This window comes from Bufo bufo, chromosome 6 (assembly GCF_905171765.1).
Source record: "Bufo bufo chromosome 6, aBufBuf1.1, whole genome shotgun sequence".
NCBI classification, from domain to species: Eukaryota; Metazoa; Chordata; class Amphibia; order Anura; family Bufonidae; genus Bufo; species Bufo bufo.
This window is the reverse complement of record NC_053394.1, coordinates 26,233,911-26,257,345: the sequence shown is the minus strand read 5'-3', so window position 1 is coordinate 26,257,345 and position 23,435 is coordinate 26,233,911. Positions and strand designations below refer to the sequence as shown.

Here is a 23,435-nt window from a genome sequence, read left to right as displayed (position 1 = left end):
GCAAATGTAACAGCTTTCCAATTAACTCACTTTACCTGCAGTGCCTGGTTTCTCAGATTTCACTGAGGGTCACATGACCTGTGATGTCAGCTTCTCTCCCTGCTCTGATAAAGTTCGTTTACAGAGACGTCACTGTGCTGGCCACACCCCCCTTCACTGCTGTCTGCTCTATCCTAGGATTCTTAACCCCTTCAGCTGCACAGACTGGCTAGCTGCAGCAGGCAGTGAGGAGACAATTCTGAGCACTGGAACTGACAGACTAGAGAGAGCATTGCACAAGAAGGTAGGGGAAAGATCCTGTGTGTATTAGCAGTGTCATTATACAGCTGGGACTTGTAGTTCTACACTTATAAGTTGCTGTTGATTCTCCCAGCAGGAAGACATATCACTCAGGGCAGCACTTGTAGCAACTCCCTTAGCAAAGTGGGGGAGGGGGGGGCAGAGAGTGTTTTTATTGCATGTAAACAAAGGGCCAGACAAGAACCAGGGAAATGATGAAATATATTTATTTTTGCGTAAAACTTGCTTAACTTAGTTATATATTGCTGCCCATCAGATTTTCAGTGCTATATATATTTTTTTTTTATAACCCCTTTAAGTGATCGCCGATCACGATCACTCAGGATTTTTTTTCCCGCCACGATTATGATGGGTCCCCACTATCCTTCCAGTTTGTAATAATGGGTTGGACAGTTCTTAACCCAATTTTTGCAGTTTCTGCAATCTCCTTAGATGTTTTCTCTGCTTGATGCGACCACCAGATGTGTCTTTCAACATGGTTGTTTAAGAAATGAGAAGCAACTCATTGCACCAGTCGGGGTTAAATAACTTGTTGCCAACTGAAAGATAATCGCCCACGCAGTAATTATCCAATAGGAGGCTCAGAACTATCTGCTTAGTTAAATCCAGGTGGCGACTTTTTTTTGGACAGATATTCTAATAGACAATATACAATGCAGAGCACATTCTAATGAACAGGATAAACTCCCCCGAACATCCCTATGAATAATATACAATGCAGAAGATATTCTAATGCACAGTATACAATGCAGAGCATTATATAAGTAAAATACCATTAAGAAATCATTCAAAACAATAAGGTGCGAAAAAAAGAAGGTAAAAAAGAAACCTCATTCATTCCCAAATAAGATAGAGCACCCTCGTAGCGTATAGATCATTGCAGACGTAAGCAGTATATAATGCACTGGGTCCAGTACACTCCATTTGGCAGTACTGTCATTTCCAGTGATTTTTTTATAAAAATGAATTATGGAGTTGATTACACGGCACAAAGGCCGATATGCAACTCGATGGCGCCGTGTAAGCCTCAGACCTACGCAATTTAGCCGTTTAGGAGAAACGTTTTTCACCCAGTTATTCCATTCACACTGAGAAGCTCAGGCCTAACCAGAGGCGCTCCACCCACCGCTATAGTAGTGCTACACTATTACTGGTCTAAAACTGTCATAAAACCTTCATGCGATAATGGTAGAGCAGCTTGGTTGGCACAACCCCTGGTACTTTTTAACATTTGGCAGAAGACCCATCAGTACCTGCTAGTTATACCAGTCCATGCGCCACAAAGCCACGCTAAGACTGTAAGTGACATTGACACATCATGTTGTACTGAACTCTCCGCTTGGCGGCTGACCTTAAGGGTGTGAAACCTGCTCAGTCTCCACCGGCTGAAGCACCACGAGTCTAAATATTAATTATATGGCGGTATTGTCTATACATTGATAGCCCTGGCGTCAGACCACTTTGCTGTATTGGTTACTGTTGGTGTTTTTTAGGCACTGTTTGGCGGTATTTACTGTGTGGTGGCACTATACATCATTGTTATTTAGGCAAATAAGCACCCTATTGTATGACACACTGGATGGTATGGGTATATGTACTGTACGCTATATGGCGCTAACGGGTGGTACCACACAGGGCACCATGCAACTTAAACATTGTGCACCACCATCTGAGGATATATGCAGGAGCTTTGTACACTTTTGAAGCAACAGATCTCCAGCATCTAAGATCCGATGCCCAATGCAAGATGCTAAGGTGAAGATGCAACCTTAGTTTAAAAAATCTCCCGCCGTTTTGTGTACACAGCTCCTCCCAGCCCTGTGTCTCAATGGTTAAATGCTACAAACATATTGCACTTGTAGAGCGATGGTAGCAATACCAGTCAGTCAGTTGCAGAATACATTTCACTTTGACTCTAAGCCAAGTGCCAGGGTGTATCAAGTTTCCTTGCCACATCACAACTACAAGGTACTTCTTCTAGATAAGCAGATGCCGTTCTAATGGTCTCCAGGCGTATATCTACTGGTGCATCTCAGAAGATTGGACGGCTAGGACTAGGAATGCTGTCAACATCTGCTCTACAGGTCCACAGCCAAAGATACTGGATTGAAGGCACCTCTTGGATTAGCATAATAAAACCACCAGGCGTGCGGAGATTGGTCCTGAAGATGAGTGACTAAGAGGTCCTTCTGCCCCATGTGCAATGACATGTAATAATTGGGATTTCTATAGCCTCCACAGGTCAGGCTTCTGCAGTGTGCATGCTCTTCTGCACTTGAGATTCTGCAGGGTATGGACCTTATCTATCAGAGTTCTGCATCGTAATGTCACCAGCTGTCCAGACTGAGAAATAAGATGTGCATTGCACCCAGATATTTGGGATTTGCAATAAAAGACCTCCTACGTGTTCTGCATTGGACCACCACTGATATATAGTAGGATGTGTACTATACATGATTGGTAAAGCCACCAGACATCATGGTTCTGCAGTATTATTTATACAGTGAATGGCGGTATTATTTATACATTAGATAACAGTATTCTTTATATACTGCATGGCAGTATTATTTATACACTGTTTGATTGCATCATTTATATACTGTATGGTAATATTATTTATCCATTATATTGATGGTAGTTTTATATATACTGCATGGCAATATTATACTCTATGATGGTATTATTTATTCACTGCATTGTATGATTTTTACACTGTATAGTGTTATTATTTATACACTGTATGGCAATATTATTTATTTATTCATTGTATTGTCGTATTATTTATACACTGGATGATGGCACAATTTATATCTTAAATGACGGTATTATTTATACACTGCTTGGGAGTAATATTTATCTGCTGTTTGGTGATGTTATTTATACAATGTATGGTTGTATTATTTGAATACTGTATAGCAGTATTATTTGTACACTGTATGGGGGTATTATTTATACACTTCATAACAGCACTATTTATATGCCGTGACAGTTTTATTTATTCAGTACATGACAGTATTATTTGTACACTGTATGGTGGTATTATTTATATACTGTATGGTGGTATTATTTATACACTGTATGACAGCACTATTTATATGCTGTATGGCAGTATTATTTCTTTAGAGCATGACAGTATTATTTATACACTGTATGTTGGTATTATTTATATACTGTATGGCAGCACTATTTATATGCTGCGTGGCAGTATTATTTGTACACTGTATGGTGGCTTATAATGCTGTCTGATACTTTCAGTCTGGCTCAGGATGAATAGAAGATAAGTGATACAATGAACATATAATGTGGCATGTAGATGATATCTGTTAGTAAACTGTAAAGTTACATTCAGGGCATACATGCATATATATATATATATATATATATACATACATACATACCGTACATACATACATACAGGCAGATCCGCTGTCTATAGATATCATAGTGAGTCCTGCCAAATGACAAACTGAAATCTGACAATCTCAGCACTACTACATACACATATATTACCTAGGTAAGTTGTCCTGACATGTTACTTATATCTGGAACCGACAAGGACCAGATACTGAAACTCTCTGGTTTCCTATTCATATGGGACTGTGTGTCGTATAGTAACCATTGACTCTTTTATGTAGTAGAGAGGACTTTGCTGAGTGTTGTGCTGTACAGTAGACTGAATGTCTGGCAGCCTCCATACTTACAGCCATATAATGGCACATATGGGTTTGGCCTGTATGCATGTATCATATACAGAGCAGAGGTCATTTTGTCATTTTAGCTGAACTGCAATATAACAACTGCAGATCAACCTACTGTTTTATCTCAACCCAAGAGTTATCAGAGCTGCTCTGGAGAGTAAATAACAAAATGAACTCTGCTGCATCAACGGAACGGAACATGTGCAACCATCTGTTAGTTAGTTAAGCATGTGATATGGTCTGAGCTCTCAGGCTGGCTGCACATTGTGAACGCTGCCAAAAGGGAATAGGGCTGGAAACAGAGCTATGGCCCCCGAAAAGTTAGATTCAGCTCTGCTACATCTGCACATTACTAAATTAATTTGTGTGAGTAAACAAGCAGATCTAACCTCCAACACTGCCCCCCAGATCTAACCTCCAACACTGCCCCCCAGATCTAACCTCCAACACTGCCCCCCAGATCTAACCTCCAACACTGCCCCCCAGATCTAACCTCCAACACTGCCCCCCAGATCTAACCTCCAACACTGCCCCCCAGATCTAACCTCCAACACTGCCCCCCAGATCTAACCTCCAACACTGCCCCCCCAGATCTAACTTCCAACACTGCCCCCCCCCCCCGATCTAACCTCCAACACTGCCCCCCCAGATCTAACCTCCAACACTGCCCCCCCGATCTAACCTCCAACACTGCCCCCCAGATCTAACCTCCAACACTCCCCCCCCCCAGATATAACCTCCAACACCGTCCCCTAGATCTAACCTCCAACACTGCCCCCCCAGATCTAACCTCCAACACCATCCCCCCAGATCTAACCTCCAACACTGCCCCCCCAGATATAACCTCCAACACTGCCCCCCCAGATCTAACCTCCAACACTGCCCCCCAGATCTAACCTCCAACACTGCCCCCCAGATCTAACCTCCAACACTGCTTCCCCCAGATGTAACCTCCAATACTGCCCCCCCAGATCTAACCTCCAACACTGCCCCCCCAGATATAACCACCAACACTGCCCCCCAGATCTAACCTCCAACACTGCCCCCCAGATCTAACCTCCAACACTGCCCCCCAGATCTAACCTCCAACACTGCCCCCCAGATCTAACCTCCAACACTGCCCCCCCAGATCTAACCTCCAACACTGCCCCCCCCCGATCTAACCTCCAACACTGCCCCCCCCAGATCTAACCTCCAACACTGCCCCCCCGATCTAACCTCCAACACTGCCCCCCAGATCTAACCTCCAACACTCCCCCCCCCCCCAGATATAACCTCCAACACCGTCCCCTAGATCTAACCTCCAACACTGCCCCCCCAGATATAACCTCCAACACCGTCCCCCCAGATCTAACCTCCAACACTGCCCCCCCAGATATAACCTCCAACACTGCCCCCCAGATCTAACCTCCAACACTGCCCCCCAGATCTAACCTCCAACACTGCTTCCCCCAGATGTAACCTCCAACACTGCCCCCCCAGATCTAACCTCCAACACTGCCCCCCCAGATATAACCACCAACACTGCCCCCCAGATCTAACCTCCAACACTGCCCCCCAGATCTAACCTCCAACACTGCTTCCCCCAGATGTAACCTCCAACACCGTCCCCCCAGATATAACCTCCAACACTGCCCCCCCAGATATAACCTCCAACACTGCCCCCCAGATCTAACCTCCAACACTGCTTCCCCCAGATGTAACCTCCAACACTGCCCCCCTGATCTAACCTCCAACACTGCCCCCTCCCAGATCTAACCTCCAACACTGCCCCCCTCCCAGATCTAACCTCCAACACTGCCCCCCCCCCCAGATATAACCTCCAACACTGCCCCCCCAGATGTAACCTCCAACACCGCCCCCCCCCCCAAATCTAACTTCAAACACCGTCCCCCAGATCTAACCTCCAACACCGTCCCCTAGATCTAACTTCCAACACCACCCCAGATATAACCTAAAACATCATCCCTCAGATCTAACCTGTGGGGGACCAAAGACCCTTGTGCCACATAAGACACTGGCATTATAGAAAGTGCATACTGGTCAATTTACACCTCTGGCTGAAGGGAAGGGGTTAAGTCAAGAATTTAGATTGAGGGGGTGCCCTTTCAATGTTTGCCTCTGGCAGCAGGAAGGCTATGTGCTCCCCTGCCCCTTGCCAACAAGCACTAAGGGAAGGGGGGGCCCAAGCTGAATTTTTGCACCAGGGCCCATGAGCCTTTAGCTACGCCCCTGGGAGCAAGATAGATATATCTTTTACTAATGACCTAGTCCGTAGACCCACGTTATCATGAGGTCCCTAATGATTGCACATGAGAACACATAGTCATCGCTCTTCCAAGTTCTTACCTGCAGGATATTCCCTAAAATAATTCCCAGGAACAGTGGAACAAGCCGGGGGTACGGACGCAGCTCCATGATCCCAGATTTAAAGGGTCACATAGTCAGATGTATTGTACAAGTTGTGATTCTTTCTTGACTCCCCTGAGACTCCGGATCTGCTGCCAAACAAGTGTCTCCAGCCTTCCACGTTAAGGAATCCTATAATAATCTCACTGCTTACTTCTTCTGCAGGGTCTTCAAGAAATCTTGTCTTCCCCGTCTCAATGTCATCATTTACTTTCAATCTCCACCTTTAATTTGGCAAAAGCTTCCTGTTATTCCAGTAAAGTGTGTGACAAACTGGAGTGTGAATCACCAGGGGGCGGGACAGAGGGTAGAGGAACCAAAGGCACTTCTTAAAGGGAAAGGACATGTCAGCCAATGTCTACCAGGCAGTCATGTAAGACACAGAGAATCCCCAGGAAGGCAGCACAAAATTAATGAGCTACTATCGCTTTCTGTTTTCCCTGCATTTTATCGACATTTTGGAGCATGTTGTAAGCACCAACTGTAGATGTTACTTTAAAGTATAAATGCATTATAAAATGTTAGCATTTTTGCTATTGAGTGTTTTTAGTGTTTGCGGGGGTTTTCTGGCATTTAGTCTTCTGTATAGCATTTGAAAAATGTGTTTAAATGCCATTAAAAACGCTGCTAAAAATTATTGTCTTTATGTTGGAGAAAAACTCACAATTAAGTCAGGCTACTTTCACACCTGCGCTAGGTGAGGATCAGTCTGGTGTCTGCACAGACGGATCCGCACCTATAAATGCAAACAATGGTATCCGTTCAGTACGGATCCGTCTGCATCACTTAGTCAAAAAAAGACTAAGTCTAAGTGAAGTCAAACGGATCCGTCCTGACTTTATATTGAAAGTCAATGGGGGACGGATCCGTTTATAATTGCACCATATTTGTGTCAATGTGAACGGATCCGTCCCCATTGACTTTCATTGTAGGTCAGGACGGATCCGTTTGGCTCCGCACCAACAGGCGGACACCGAAAAGCTGCAAGCAGCGTTTTGGTGTCCGCCTCCAGAGCGGAATGGAGGCGGAGCGGAGCCAAACTGATGCATTCTGAACGGATCCGCATCCATTCAGAATGCATTGGGGCTGAACTGATCCGTTTGGGGCCGCTTGTGAGAGCCTTGAAACGGATCTCACAGGCGGACCCCGAAACGGCAGTGTGAAAGTAGCCTAACCTGTCTGTAACTAAGAATTTCTGTAGCCCAGGACATACTGAAGAACATACGAAGGTAGTCATATTAAAAGGCAATGTCAGTGTTAGGCCTCATGCACACGACCGTTGTGTGCATCCGTGGCCGTTGTGCCGTTTTCCGTTTTTTTTTTCGCGGACCCGTTGACTTTCAATGGGTCCGTGGAAAAATCGGAAAATGCACCGTTTTGCAGCCGCATCCGTAATCCGTTTTTCCTGTCCGTCAAAAAAATATGACCTGTCCTATTTTTTTGACGGACAACGGTTCACGGACCCATTTAAGTCAATGGGTCCGTGAAAGAACACGGATGCACACAAGATTGGCATCCGTGTCCGTGATCCGTGGCCATAGGTTACTTTTTATACAGACGGATCCGAAGATCCGTCTGCATAAAAGCTTTTTCATAGCTGAGTTTTCACTTCGTGAAAACTCAGAACCGACAGTATATTCTAACACAGAGGCTTCAGGTTAGAATATACTAAAATAACTGTGTACATGACTGTCCCCTGCTGCCTGGCAGCCCCCCCCCCTGTAGTTAACACATTGGTGGCCAGTGGGCCCCCCCCCCCTGTAGTTAACACATTGGTGGCCAGTGCGGCCGCCCCCCCCCTCCCTCCCCTGTAGTTAACTCGTTGGTGGCCAGTGCAGCCGGCCCCCCTCCCTCCCCTGTAGTTAACTCGTTGGTGGCCAGTGGGCCGGGAGCTCCTCCTACTGGTAAGTGACAGGTCATTAAGCAATGCGCCGCACAGACCTGTCACTTACCAGTAGGAGGAGCTCCCGGCCGGACGCAGACATCGCAGCTCACAGGTAAGTATAATGCTTCTACAAATTGCTAAGTAACCATGGCAACCGGGACTGCAGTAGCGTCCTGGTTGCCATGGTTACCGATCAGAGACCCAGCGATTAAACTGGGACTCCGATCGGTACTCTCCGCTGCCACCAATGATAGGGGGGGAGATTTTAATTAGGAGGGGGAGGGAGGGGAGAGGGCCCACTGGCCACCAACGAGTTAACTACAGGGGAGGGAGGGGGGGGGGGCCACTGGCCACCAACGAGTTAACTACAGGGGAGGGAGGGGGGCCACTGGCCACCAATGAGTTAACTACAGGGGAGGGGGGGGCGGCCGCACTGGCCACCCACCAATGTGTTAACTACAGGGGGGGGGCTGCCCCCTGCTGCCTGGCAGAACCTGCCAGGCAGCAGGGGGCAGTCATGTACACAGTTCTTTTAGTATATTCTAACCTGAAGCGTCCCCTTCACCATGGGAACGCCTCTGTGTTAGAATATACTGTCGGATTTGAGTTTCACGATGTAACTCAAATCCGACGGTATATTCTAACATAGAGGCGTTCCCATGGTGATGGGGACGCTTCAAGTTAAAATCTACCATCGGATTGGAGAAAACTCCGATCCGATGGTATATTAACTCCTGACTTTACATTGAAAGTCAATGGGGGACGGATCCGTTTGAAATTACACCATATTGTGTCAACGTCAAACGGATCCGTCCCCATTGACTTGTATTGTAATTCAGGACGGATCCGTTTGGCTCTGCACGGCCTGGCGGACACCAAAATGACATTTTTTTTCATGTCCGTGGATCCTCCAAAAATCAAGGAAGACCCACGGATGAAAAAACGGTCACGGATCACGGAAAAACGGAACCTGTTTTTGCGGACCGCAAAAAAATACGGTCGTGTGCATGAGGCCTTACAGCATCGGATCGTGGCCACCGCTGCTCCTCTCACCTGTTCCAATCCTCTAGCTTCCAGTGGCACAGACCTGCCTCTCGCTCTTCTCTTCTTCCTGGAGGGTCCGGCCAGCAGGGTAGCTCTGTCCCTCCATGCAGGCTGTAGCCTGCTTGTAGACTAAGCCTCCACTTCTCAGCCCTGTAGGGTGCACATGCACCTTCTGCCCCCAGTTCTCAAAGGGCCAGCCCGTGCACCCTAGTTCTCACCAGCCAGTGGCTAGTCACCTGTCGGTACCGTTCCCAATGGGGCGCCTGAGCAATAGATTGTCAAGCTTGGTAGTATGCTGCAAAGGTGTGATGTGTTCGATTATCTGCCCGTGTACTGACCTTTCCCAGATACTGACCCTCCTCTGCCTGACCAGACCACCGTATTGACCCTTCGCTGTCTATCGGATCGCTCGTACTCTGCCTGTGCTGACCTTGGTTCTGTCCCTGACCACGGTTTTTCCTTAGGTCAGCTGTCATTCATACAGAGACTACTCCAGGAAGTAGTGGCCTGGTGGTTCCTCTGCAGCAAAGTCCAAATCCCTGCTTAGGAGTTAAAGGTTGAAAACCATGGGACTGCCAGTACAACCCCTTAGGAATAGTCCAAAGTCCAACCACTGTCATAACATTCAGATTCCAAATAGCCAGAATAATTTGGGAGTATACACTACTGGAAAATGAAAAAAGAACAAATAGAATGAGTTAAGATAAAAAGCCTATTGATGAACCTAAAATGACCTCTAACCTTTACAGGTGAACTTAATGTGACTTTATTTAAACTTTTAATGCACATGTCTAATTGTTTAATGTTTCAGTACTTTTTGCACAACTTGCTGTTCTCTAACAGGAAGCTTAACGGCAAAATTCACAACAGGTGTTTGATCCATGAATCGCCCAATAAATTTCATGGTTCAATTAGAATTGGTATTTAAACAGTCCTCCTCATCAGGCTGTTCACAGTTTGACATCATGAGACCAAGACGACACCTAACAATTGATCAACAGTACCTCGCTATTGTGAGGCTACAAGCAGGATGTTCTCAGACGTAAGTGACCACTGAGCTTAGAGTGTCACAGAGTGTCATCAGCAGGTTGTATCAGAGATAGAGAGAGACTGTAAGAATCACAGAAAGGCAGAGAAGTGGACGTACTTTGGCCACATCCTACAGGCACATTTAAGGGAGGTGAGAGGCACCCAAGTGTCACGTCAGATCATTCAAAACCATTTACATCAGCGTGGTCTGTGTGCTGAACGGCCTGCAAGGGTACCTGACCACAGGCGTCATCTTCTTGCATTGGCCAGGGAGCACCTACGATGGATGAGGGACCAGTGGGTCTCAGTGCTGTTACTGATGAAAGTCGATTCATGCTGAGCAGAAATAATGGCCACCAATGATGTTGGGGACGTCAAGGAAAGCGCTATGCATCAGCCACTGTTGTCACCAGACGAGCCTTTGGTGGTAGTGGTGTTACAGTGTGGGAAGGAGGAGTACAGAACTGCCCTACATTTTGTGAATGGTACAGTGACAAGCCCATACATGAGCAACACATGCCTAATTTCATCTTCATGGAGGACAATGCACCAGCTCATCGAGGTCGCATCATTAGGGGATGGCTCCTGGAGACAGGGGACCTCAAATGGAGTGGTCTTCACTTTATCCAGACCTGAGTCCCATTGAAAACCTATAGGATAGGAGATATAGAGTCGCCACATAGAGGCCCGTAATTCTGTACCCCAGAACCTCAACAACCTGAGGGCCACCCTTCAAGAAGAGTGGGATGCCATGTCTCAACAGACAATATGTTGACTTGTGAACAGCATGAGACGTTGTTGTAGAGCTGTAATTGATGCTCAAGGCCACATGACAAGTTACTGGGACACTGACATTTTTGTGGGGTTATACCCACCACTGGTGTTGGCTTTTGTTTCAATAAATAGTTTGAGATGAGGAAATCACCATTGCTGCTTCTACTTAAATGCCCGACTTTCATGATAAAACTTTTTAAGTTTTCCATAAATGTAACCGAAAGCCAAATATCCCTAACTTTTTGTGAGTAATGTGTATATATATATATATTTGTGCTCGGATCGGCTCATGCTGAGAGGGTACCCTACCTAAGCCTATACTCCACCCCCCCAACCTAGAAGCAGCAGAGTTATGCCGGAACTGCTTATCGAAGGGTAGCCTAAAGGGGGCTACCCCAATGATGAGACCTGAAAGAAGGGAGGGCTCCTGGGTGGGTTGAAATCGTTCGAACCGACAAGTGGGGGGAGGAGGGCCAGGTTTAAATAGTGAACGCCCCGCCTCCCCTCACACAAATGCGGCACTCTTAATTGCCTACCACTTGTGCTCGGATCGGCTCATGCTGAGAGGGTACCCTACCTAAGCCTATACTCCACCCCCCCAACCTAGAAGCAGCAGAGTTATGCCGGAACTGCTTATCGAAGGGTAGCCTAAAGGGGCCAAAAGAACCATGCATAGGAGTTAGAAAACTTGATAACAGAAACTACAGACCAAAACTCGAAAGCCAATGATATTTCGTATAAGGATCCGGGATATTACGCATGGAACACGCGGAACTGCGACGACCCAACCGTTTGATGACATGTACTGGCACCTAATGCATGGACGCCATTGCTGCCGCGCCCATGCGGAAGGAATGTCCTGTGATCCAGCGAGGACCGACCCCTGAACCTGTCAACTAACCTGAATGTACGTAAGAAAGGCCGCGGTGGTTAGCCGGGCATTGCCTAGTTCGAGTACGGGAGAACATGCCGCTTGGACTAAATACTACGCAGCCAAGCCTCCAAGGCCTGCACCGGACACCATCTGCTGTCCGTGGGAAAGTATCTGACCGCCACTGGTTGCCCCGGCCGTGACGTCTTGGACGAGGCCAAGGTGAGGACATAGATGGACCCGCGCCGGATGAGCTGACCTTTCCGCAGGCACCCAGCCAGCGTATTGGTGCCCATGAGCTCGCCTGACCTGAGGAATCCATGGAAGGCCAGGTACAAGGCTGTTTCTACCAGAGCGCTAACCTGTGGCCCGAACGGTTTGCCCCTGCAGTTTGCCTGTCACGGCAGGAACAAGCTACCGGTAAATGGCTGACGCCCATGTCGTTTCACAACAGACATCTTGTGCAAACCCTTCAACGCCGCTTTGATCGGGTGGGCGGAGAAGAGTGACGGTAGGTCCGGATGTAGCCTGTACCAATGGTGCTGAATACCTGCCAGGTATAGTTAACAATGCTATAGGACAGGTTTAATTGAGAGTGGCAAAAACCCTGACAAAGCCCAATAGGTGAGTGATAGGCCCCCTTTTTTTTTTTTTTTTTTTTTTTAATCTCCATGCGTGAGAGACTCTAATGGCGGAGTCCTGTGTGTAAACCTAAAGCGGAGAAGCCATGCGTGAGAGACTAATGGCGGAGCCATGCGTGAGAGACTAATGGCGGAGTCATATGTGTAAAACTAAAACGGAGAAGCCATGCGTGAGAGACAGTAATGGCGGATCCGTATGTGTAAAACTAACACGGAGAAGCCATGCGTGAGAGACTCTAATGGTGGAGTCATATGTGTAAACCTAAAACGGAGAAGCCATGCGTGGGAGACTCTAATGGCGGAGTCATAAGTGTAACCCTAAAACGGAGAAGCCATGCGTGAGAGACTCTAATGGCGGAGTCATAAGTGTAACCCTAAAACGGAGAAGCCATGCGTGAGAGACTCTAATGGCGGATCCGTATGTGTAAAACTAACACGGAGAAGCCATGCGTGAGAGACTCAGATGGCGGAGTCATAAGTGTAAACCTAAAACGGAGAAGCCATGCGTGAGAGACTCTAATGGCGGATCCGTATGTGTAAACCTAAAACGGAGAAGCCATGCGAGAGAGACTCAAAAATGTATTTTTTATTTTTTTTAATTATTTTTTTCACTATCAACCACTTAAGCAGCTCCCGTATGGGCACAGCTCTGAGTACGAGCATGAAGAGCATGGTATAACGCAGATCACCTGCACGGACTAACTAACATCCTGTGCCTAAATAACCCCCTTGGAACCTAATGTACGGCCGGCAGCAGGAAGCCAGCCACCGCCTATGATCTGCTCCCCCTGACCGAGCCTAGTACTCCTTCCCCTGATCCCTGCCTACCTAACGACACGGCGGCCCGTGCCAGACTTTATTGAAGATGAGGAGCCTTACCCCCCAGCCGCGTGGGGAGCTCACGCTGCTCCCTGGCAGAATGCACCAGTGCGGGGGAGCCCCCCTCCTCAGCTAGGGCCGACCCACCGCCGGCTGGACACTCGTACCGCGTGGGGAGCAGCGCCACTCCCTGGTAATGTGCACCGGATCAGAGGGAGCCCCTCCTTTACCGTGGGCCCCGACCCCCGCTGGTTTGAACCGTGTGCCGCGTGAGGAGCCGCACAGCTCCCTGGCATTGTGCGCCGGTGCGGGAGTGCCCCCCCTCACCTAGGGGCTGGTTATTGTGACTGGAACCCGCTGGGAGACTGAAGCCTAACTGGACCTACCTGTGACCGTGAAGGCTGACCTCCCAGGCCGTGGCTGACCCACGTGCGTAGTCGTGACGCAACTACCCGTAGATGCCCACCCAGTGCCTGTAGTTAACGGGAGTGCAACCGAGTCTGTGGATGTGACCGACTAGCCCCTGTAGTCGTGAGGGGACCCTACATCGAGAGTAGCGGTAACGGACCATCGCCTATAGACGTGGTAGTATTACCTCGTGAGTCTGTTGACATGAGACTAATGCCTGCAGTCGTGGCCGGTCTTAATAATGAGTCTGTAGTCGTAACGGATTTGTGCCTGCAGTCGTGGCAGGGCTTTAGAGCGGGTCTGTAGTCGTGACAGACTGATGACTGCAGTCGTGGCAGGACTTTATAACGAGTCTGTAGTCGTGACAGACTGATGCCTGCAGTCATGGCAGGGCTTTATAACGGGTCTGTAGTCGTGACAGACTGATGCCTGCAGTCGTGGCAGGGCTTTATAACGGGTCTGTAGTCGTGACAGACTGATGCCTGCAGTCGTGGCAGGGCTTTAGAGCGGGTCTGTAGTTGTGACAGACTGTTGCCTGCAGTCGTGGCAGGGCTTTAGAGCGGGTCTGTAGTTGTGACAGACTGATGCCTGCAGTCGTGGCAGGGCTTTATAACGGGTCTGTAGTCGTGACAGACTGATGCCTGCAGTCGTGGCAGGGCTTTATAACGAGTCTGTAGTCGTGACAGACTGATGCCTGCAGTCGTGGCAGGGCTTTATAACGGGTCTGTAGTTGTGACAGACTGATGCCTGCAGTCGTGGCAGGGCTTTATAACGGGTCTGTAGTCGTGACAGACTGATGCCTGCAGTCGTGGCAGGGCTTTATAACGGGTCTGTAGTCGTGACAGACTGTTGCCTGCAGTCGTGGCAGGGCTTTAGAGCGGGTCTGTAGTCGTGACAGACTGATGCCTGCAGTCGTGGCAGGGCTTTATAAGGAGTCTGTAGTCGTGACAGACCTGGCAAAGCAACATTCCTATCTATACCATTATTATTATTTTTTCTTTTTTTTTTTCTTTTCCCCCCCACCAAAGGCCACGACTGTAGGCGCCACCCTGTAAGAGATGCGCCAGAGGCCTGGACATAATAGTCCACCATCCCCCGTCCCCCAAGCCTATGCAGGAGAAAAGAGGGGGTTGGCCCCCGCATGCACCACCCCTGACTCACCTGGCGGCCATGACAGCCACGAACCCCACAGTATCGTAAGTTAGCCCACCACCTGTGGACCTGAACAACCAAGAACAGACGTGTGAGTGAGCGCACGCCAGCTGGGCGACACTTCACTCATGCCACCGCTCCCTAGCTAACCACCGGATTATTGTGACTGCGCCCGAACCAACCCCCTGACTGACCGTATGGGCTTACGGGCGGCCCGGCTGCGTGCGCAAAGTGACGTGGCCAGCCCCCCTCCTTGAAGCCCTCTTTATATTTGATCCTTGAACATATTCCAAATTTTATTTAAATATTTTTTTATTTTTTATTTTTTATACTCCTGCCTTAGTACCTAGCCACTGTGCCTGAGCAGAGGAGCCCTGCACCTGGACTGCAGTCCCAGTATGGGCCTGTAGGTGTCGACCATCCCCCGCCCTCTCTCAAGCCAGGACCTGCTGGAGCGCAGCAAGCCAGTGATTCCCTTCTAGGTTAGAATTAACCATTGAAATCATAACTTGTTATACAGTGCACATGTCTGAGTATCTGCTTATCTTGTCTTGCCTGAGTTTGGCGCAGTAAAGAAGACGAGTTTATTCTGCAGCGGATTCCTAGACATGACTGAAAGTCACATAAGCATGTCCACCTTCACAGCCTCGCTAATTGTAATTACCAGGAGAACGTGCATCAGGATCGGCTGCGAGGGATTTGCGCTCCGCCATGTGGAACATTGCATCCCGTGCCCACCGCTATCGACTATTTGTACAGGGAAAGCCGCGGCGTATTAATCGCCTATAGGTTTCGGCTTCCGCCCCCTGATCCTGCAGCTGGACCTCCGCTTACTGATTGCAGCTAATGAATAGATCCCTGTGTGAGCGGACGGCGTTTTCCTCTACGACGGAACGTTCTGATACGGGAGTGAGTGATATATAACGCTGCGTCGTGGAGCCGACGGCCGGCGTGACCGATGCTCAGGGTATGCGAGCGGACGTCGTGACCCGTCGCTGCTGAGCCACAGGTGAGGGGTGCCTGCCTGGGGGACGCTGCATGTGGGAGCGGGGGTGCTTAGCGCAGGGCCTGGAGCGGATCGGGGTGCCTGTCGCGATCGGGAGTGCGGGCAGTCTCCAGCGCAGCTGGGGACCGGCGGCACGCTCGGCAGCCCCACATGTTATACATAGCGAGACGGGTGTGCAAGCCACCCTGCCTACCTAATCACCGTAGCGACGAGCTCGACGCAGCCGATCCCCTGATCCTCCAGTGACGCATGCCCTTCTCTGGCACCAACCCACAAGCCGATTCGAAATCGTTCGCTAATGGCGGAGCCATGCGTGAGAGACTAATGGCGGAGTCATATGTGTAAAACTAAAACGGAGAAGCCATGCGTGAGAGACAGTAATGGCGGATCCGTATGTGTAAAACTAACACGGAGAAGCCATGCGTGAGAGACTCTAATGGTGGAGTCATATGTGTAAACCTAAAACGGAGAAGCCATGCGTGGGAGACTCTAATGGCGGAGTCATAAGTGTAACCCTAAAACGGAGAAGCCATGCGTGAGAGACTCTAATGGCGGAGTCATAAGTGTAACCCTAAAACGGAGAAGCCATGCGTGAGAGACTCTAATGGCGGATCCGTATGTGTAAAACTAACACGGAGAAGCCATGCGTGAGAGACTCAGATGGCGGAGTCATAAGTGTAAACCTAAAACGGAGAAGCCATGCGTGAGAGACTCTAATGGCGGATCCGTATGTGTAAACCTAAAACGGAGAAGCCATGCGAGAGAGACTCAAAAATGTATTTTTTATTTTTTTTAATTATTTTTTTCACTATCAACCACTTAAGCAGCTCCCGTATGGGCACAGCTCTGAGTACGAGCATGAAGAGCATGGTATAACGCAGATCACCTGCACGGACTAACTAACATCCTGTGCCTAAATAACCCCCTTGGAACCTAATGTGGCAGGGCTTTATAACGGGTCTGTAGTCGTGACAGACTGATGCCTGCAGTCGTGGCAGGGCTTTATAACGAGTCTGTAGTCGTGACAGACTGATGCCTGCAGTCGTGGCAGGGCTTTATAACGGGTCTGTAGTTGTGACAGACTGATGCCTGCAGTCGTGGCAGGGCTTTATAACGGGTCTGTAGTCGTGACAGACTGATGCCTGCAGTCGTGGCAGGGCTTTATAACGGGTCTGTAGTCGTGACAGACTGTTGCCTGCAGTCGTGGCAGGGCTTTAGAGCGGGTCTGTAGTCGTGACAGACTGATGCCTGCAGTCGTGGCAGGGCTTTATAAGGAGTCTGTAGTCGTGACAGACCTGGCAAAGCAACATTCCTATCTATACCATTATTATTATTTTTTCTTTTTTTTTTTCTTTTCCCCCCCACCAAAGGCCACGACTGTAGGCGCCACCCTGTAAGAGATGCGCCAGAGGCCTGGACATAATAGTCCACCATCCCCCGTCCCCCAAGCCTATGCAGGAGAAAAGAGGGGGTTGGCCCCCGCATGCACCACCCCTGACTCACCTGGCGGCCATGACAGCCACGAACCCCACAGTATCGTAAGTTAGCCCACCACCTGTGGACCTGAACAACCAAGAACAGACGTGTGAGTGAGCGCACGCCAGCTGGGCGACACTTCACTCATGCCACCGCTCCCTAGCTAACCACCGGATTATTGTGACTGCGCCCGAACCAACCCCCTGACTGACCGTATGGGCTTACGGGCGGCCCGGCTGCGTGCGCAAAGTGACGTGGCCAGCCCCCCTCCTTGAAGCCCTCTTTATATTTGATCCTTGAACATATTCCAAATTTTATTTAAATATTTTTTTATTTTTTATTTTTTATACTCCTGCCTTAGTACCTAGCCACTGTGCCTGAGCAGAGGAGCCCTGCACCTGGACTGCAGTCCCAGTATGGGCCTGTAGGTGTCGACCATCCCCCGCCCTCTCTCAAGCCAGGACCTGCTGGAGCGCAGCAAGCCAGTGATTCCCTTCTAGGTTAGAATTAACCATTGAAATCATAACTTGTTATACAGTGCACATGTCTGAGTATCTGCTTATCTTGTCTTGCCTGAGTTTGGCGCAGTAAAGAAGACGAGTTTATTCTGCAGCGGATTCCTAGACATGACTGAAAGTCACATAAGCATGTCCACCTTCACAGCCTCGCTAATTGTAATTACCAGGAGAACGTGCATCAGGATCGGCTGCGAGGGATTTGCGCTCCGCCATGTGGAACATTGCATCCCGTGCCCACCGCTATCGACTATTTGTACAGGGAAAGCCGCGGCGTATTAATCGCCTATAGGTTTCGGCTTCCGCCCCCTGATCCTGCAGCTGGACCTCCGCTTACTGATTGCAGCTAATGAATAGATCCCTGTGTGAGCGGACGGCGTTTTCCTCTACGACGGAACGTTCTGATACGGGAGTGAGTGATATATAACGCTGCGTCGTGGAGCCGACGGCCGGCGTGACCGATGCTCAGGGTATGCGAGCGGACGTCGTGACCCGTCGCTGCTGAGCCACAGGTGAGGGGTGCCTGCCTGGGGGACGCTGCATGTGGGAGCGGGGGTGCTTAGCGCAGGGCCTGGAGCGGATCGGGGTGCCTGTCGCGATCGGGAGTGCGGGCAGTCTCCAGCGCAGCTGGGGACCGGCGGCACGCTCGGCAGCCCCACATGTTATACATAGCGAGACGGGTGTGCAAGCCACCCTGCCTACCTAATCACCGTAGCGACGAGCTCGACGCAGCCGATCCCCTGATCCTCCAGTGACGCATGCCCTTCTCTGGCACCAACCCACAAGCCGATTCGAAATCGTTCGAACCGACAAGTGGGGGGAGGAGGGCCAGGTTTAAATAGTGAACGCCCCGCCTCCCCTCACACAAATGCGGCACTCTTAATTGCCTACCACATATATATATATATATATATATGTATTAAGGCAGATTGCCTGGATTTGTGGGAGGGGCTGAGGTCCGCCTCCAGCCTATTTAGGGCACTCCCCTTACCTGGCTCCTGCATCATTGAGGTCTGAGCTTTTGAGAGAGGAGGTCGCTTGTGGAGTGTCTGGAGAGTTGCCTGCGAGTCGCTGAATTTCTGGGAGTTTTTCGTTGCCATCAGTTCTGGATTTGGAGCATTTCGGTTCTATTTTTCCGGCTTTACTCAGGTTCACTGTGGGTCACGTTTGCCCGTTAAACTGCTAGTCATCCATACGGTACAGCCGGGGCCTCACGGTTGCCCCCTGTACCGGTTCAATTCATTTCACCAAACGCTGCACCAATGTCACTGTTTTCTCATACAAGTCACCAGTATTTCATTTCTGTCACGCCTTGTTCATGCACAATTTATCTACACCGTACCACCACTCCGGTCAACACCCCTGCGGCTGCAGGCAGTGGTTTCTGAGTCATCCATACGGTACAGCCGGGGCCTCACGGTTGCCCCTGTACCGGTTCATTTCATTTCATCATACGCTGCACCAATGTCACGGTTTTCTTATACAAGTCACCAGTATTCATTTCTGTCACTCCTTGTTCATGCGCAATTTGTCCACACCGTACTACCATTCCGGTCAACACCTCTGCAGCATGCGGCATGGTTTCTGGCCTAATCCCCCATTTCTGTTTCATTTCATTTCATAGACGCTGCGCTAATGTCACGGCTTTCTCACAGTCACCAGCATCTCATTTTGTCATGTCTCGTTCAGCAATCTTCCCACAGGCACAACACTGCGGTCAGCACCCCTGGGGTCCAGGCTCGTTCCCCATTTCATTTTCAGTCCATATCACCCCACAATCATCCACATTCATGCCCCCCTCCTCCTCATGTTCATGTGCACGGCTGCAGGAGCACAAATGCGTATGAGTTATTTCATACGGTACAGCAGGGCCTCACGGTTGCCCCTGTACCGGTTCATCTCATTTCATCAATGCGCACCAATGTCACGGTTTTCATACAAAGTCACCAGCATTTATTTCTGTCACACCTGTTCATGCGCATTTGTTCACAAACCACACTACCATTTCGGTCAACAGCTCTGGCAGCATGCGGCCAATGGTTCCGGGATTAAATCCCCCAGTTCTGTTCTTTTCACACACGCTGCACCCATGTCACGGCTGCTCGCAGCAATCACCGGCAGCTCATTGCTCTCATGCCTATTCTGGCATCTCCCCACAGGACCGACACTCCGGTCAGCACCATTTCTGGTTTATTTCATCTCACCCCTCAACATCCAACATTCATGCCCCCCCCCCCCCTCCTCGTATTCATGTACACAGCACAGGGGCCAGCTGCGGTGCACCCGGCACACCCCCCATTCATTTTAACCTCCACTGGGCTTACCGCTGCACAGACATCCCCTCCCCACCGCCTCCTGCCTGTTTTGCCGCTCCTCCTGCCGCGCGGCCGATGGCGCCCAGCCGCGTCCTGGTGCCTGGTCTGCGCATGCGCGGCCGGGGTTCTGCGCATGCGCGGCGATTCCGTCGGCGCATGCGCGGTGTCCCGGCGGCCGTGGTGGGACTCCGGACGGATGGGAACAGAAATAAATGGCATTTCATTCTCATATGCTCTAAGATGTTACTCTTTATAAACAATCACATAAACTTCCAAGCATGATCCACATGATTCACATAACTTCGCCAGCAACGTTCATGGCCCCCCCCCTGTGTATTCACGTGCACAGCTACAGGGGCCAGCGGCGGTGCAACCGGCACACCCCCTATTCATTGCAACCTCCTCTGGGCTGACCGCTGCACAGACATCCCCTCCCAACCGCCTCCTGCCTGTTTTGCCGCTCCTCCTGCCGCGCGGCCGATGGCGCCCGGCCGCGTCCTGGTGCCTGGTCTGCGCGGCATTGGTGTCCCGGCGGCCGTGCGCGCCGCATCTGATGCGGGGGGCCGCCGTCGGACGGTCCGGCCCGGCTGGTCGGCTGAGCTCAGGGGGCTCCGGTCACACAGGGGGCCCCTCCTGCGCAGGTTGCAGGGGGGCCTTCCAGCATGCCCCTCCAAAGTCAAACATCACCCCAGCAGCCCCACACAATAAAAAATAATAATAATAAAAATAAAAAAAAAAACAGGGGGGAGGAGTTATCATCTGGTTACTAATAAAAGAAAAAAAAATTATAATAATTAAAGGACACAGACCAATACGTTCCATTGGATTGCAAAACGCACATTCCCACTTGTGCATGGCCATGCGCCACGCGCTGGTCTCTTCTCACACCAGGCGCAAGCTATCATTTCATGAACAACCGTCATGATCCTCCGGGTCATGCACATGTACCATGTACATTGTCACTTTTCATCACACTATTTTATGTCTACCCTCCCCCTTTTTCAGGCGGTCAACCTATATTGTATTTTGCACTACCATGTATCCGGAGAATTTTTTCTTACCACCAGGTACGTTCACCTGCTCATTAACAAAAGTCTTCCTTACATTTCGGATGGTCCCGTTAGGGTCAGCGTGCTGGCTTTAGGGGCACCATCATCCCACTAGGTAACCCCCTTCTTGGCTTCGCCAGCAGTTAGTGGTCCCGCGAGGCCGACACCCCGCCTCAAACGTACAGAGGCACCCGCCCAACGCGCCACCTCGTTAGTAAGCCGCCTCGCGTGTTGCATAGAGAGGGCCTCACCTGTCACTCCCTTCCCCTAGTCCTGTCTTACAGTCACCGAGAGGCCATCGCGCCAAATCATAGGTAGAGCCTCTCAAGCCGCTTGGCAAATTAGCAGGGCCTCATCTGTCACCATGCAAGTATAATTTTTTCGCCGTCCGGCCTAGCTAGCTTGCCAGCACGATCCTGTGTTTCCCCAAGCTAATCAACTGTTTTGTTTTACTATGTCTCTGGAAGGGATAGAGAACTTCTCCCTACCTGGCACCCCTGCTAGATCCGTCACTGCTACCCAGGGAGACGGTCTAGCCAGTCCAGCACCCATCAGATCCTGGACAACCACCTCAGGGTCGCTTATTTATATCACGGCTCCTGCACCTCTCCCCTTTTTTCCTACACGACTCGCACAGGTTGTCCCTGGATGTCCACGCTGCGGCAGGTCTGGGCATGTGGGGGAGATTTCTGTCCACCTGGAATGGCGGGAGCTTGTTTCTCCCTCAGCCGTCGGACTCTTCCCCCTCTATCTGGTCAGATGCGGCATCTACCACAGGCTTCGCGGCCATTTTGGGAACGATTGGCTGTGGGGCAGCTGGCCTCCTGCGGTCCGGGGTTGGAAGGATTCTCCACTGCCTCAGCGCTTTTCAAGATCTACCCCATCGTGGCGGCTGCCGTAGCGTGGGGTCATTCATGGGCAAACATGTCGGTCCGGTGCTATTCAGACACCATACGACCTGCCAGTTCATCAACAGGATCGTTCCAAATCTCTCACAATCATGAGGTTTCTGCGGAGACTTCCTTGGTTGGCCGCTTGCAATATTTTCTTCTTACATTGTTTCCATGTCCCGGGGGTGGGCAATACGGCAGCTGACAATCTGTCTCGCATCAAATTTCAGGCATTTCATCAAGCTCTCCCATCAGCGTCACCCACGGCCTCCATCACTCCATCATTTCAAACAGCTCATTCTGGATTAGAAGGCATCATGCGGCATAGCCAGTCTTTGTCCCGCTTAGCACTATCAGACGATACACATAGAACATACGACAGAGCGTTCACACTATTCAACAGGTCCTGTTGGAACACAACATCACGCACCCCTTTTGTCATGACGTCTCTTCCGGGGTTGGCTTCTTTTGCTACCTCAAACTCATGTCATACAACACCATCAAACTATATCTCACTGGCATTTCAACATCATATGCTAATCATACACCCCAATAACATCAACTTCATGTCCTCGCACCAGATCAAATCCATACTCAGAGGTATTCAGGAAACTGAACCCGCACGTCCAGCCCAGAGGCTACCCATAATCAATCATATCTTCAAAGCATTATCCAACTTACTGGACGCCACGCCTCTTGAAACAGATACCAACTCTATCATCAAAACGGCAATTTACTTGGCCTTCTACGGATTCCTGAGTTCCGGGAAATTCACTACAGCCTCCACGACCCGAACCTCACCTTGTCTTCTTGTCTCCCACTTGTCAAAACACATGGTTCACTACATCCTGTCCTTACCTCACTCCAAGAATAGTCAGCACTTACCCGTCAACATTTCATATTACCCCACACACAACAGATGGTGTCCAGTCAGGGTCCTGGATGCTCACAATCAGCGTCACAAGTTCTACCCTCTCAACCGCTACTTCAACTACATGGTTCGGTACTCACCACCACCACCTTCATGACCCATGCCGGGTCATCCCTCACACAACCAGGCCTCAACGCAGCCAACTACTCAGGGCACTCCTTTCGCATTGGAGCCACGTCCACGGCCTCCAGTGCCAACATCCTCACTCATGTCATCAGGGGAT

General features: G+C 49.9%; 1 protein-coding gene across 1 annotated transcript in view; it reads right to left on the bottom strand.

Moving 5' to 3' along the window:
• The window catches only part of LTBR (lymphotoxin beta receptor), a 52,562-nt gene extending 45,895 nt beyond the window's left edge, over positions 1-6,667 (bottom strand). The window contains exon 1 of the mRNA XM_040435595.1: positions 6,348-6,667. Coding sequence (XP_040291529.1) covers positions 6,348-6,416 — 69 coding nt within the window. The 5' untranslated portion in view covers positions 6,417-6,667. The remainder of the gene's footprint in view (positions 1-6,347) is intronic.
• Between the last annotated feature and the right edge of the window lie 16,768 nt (positions 6,668-23,435).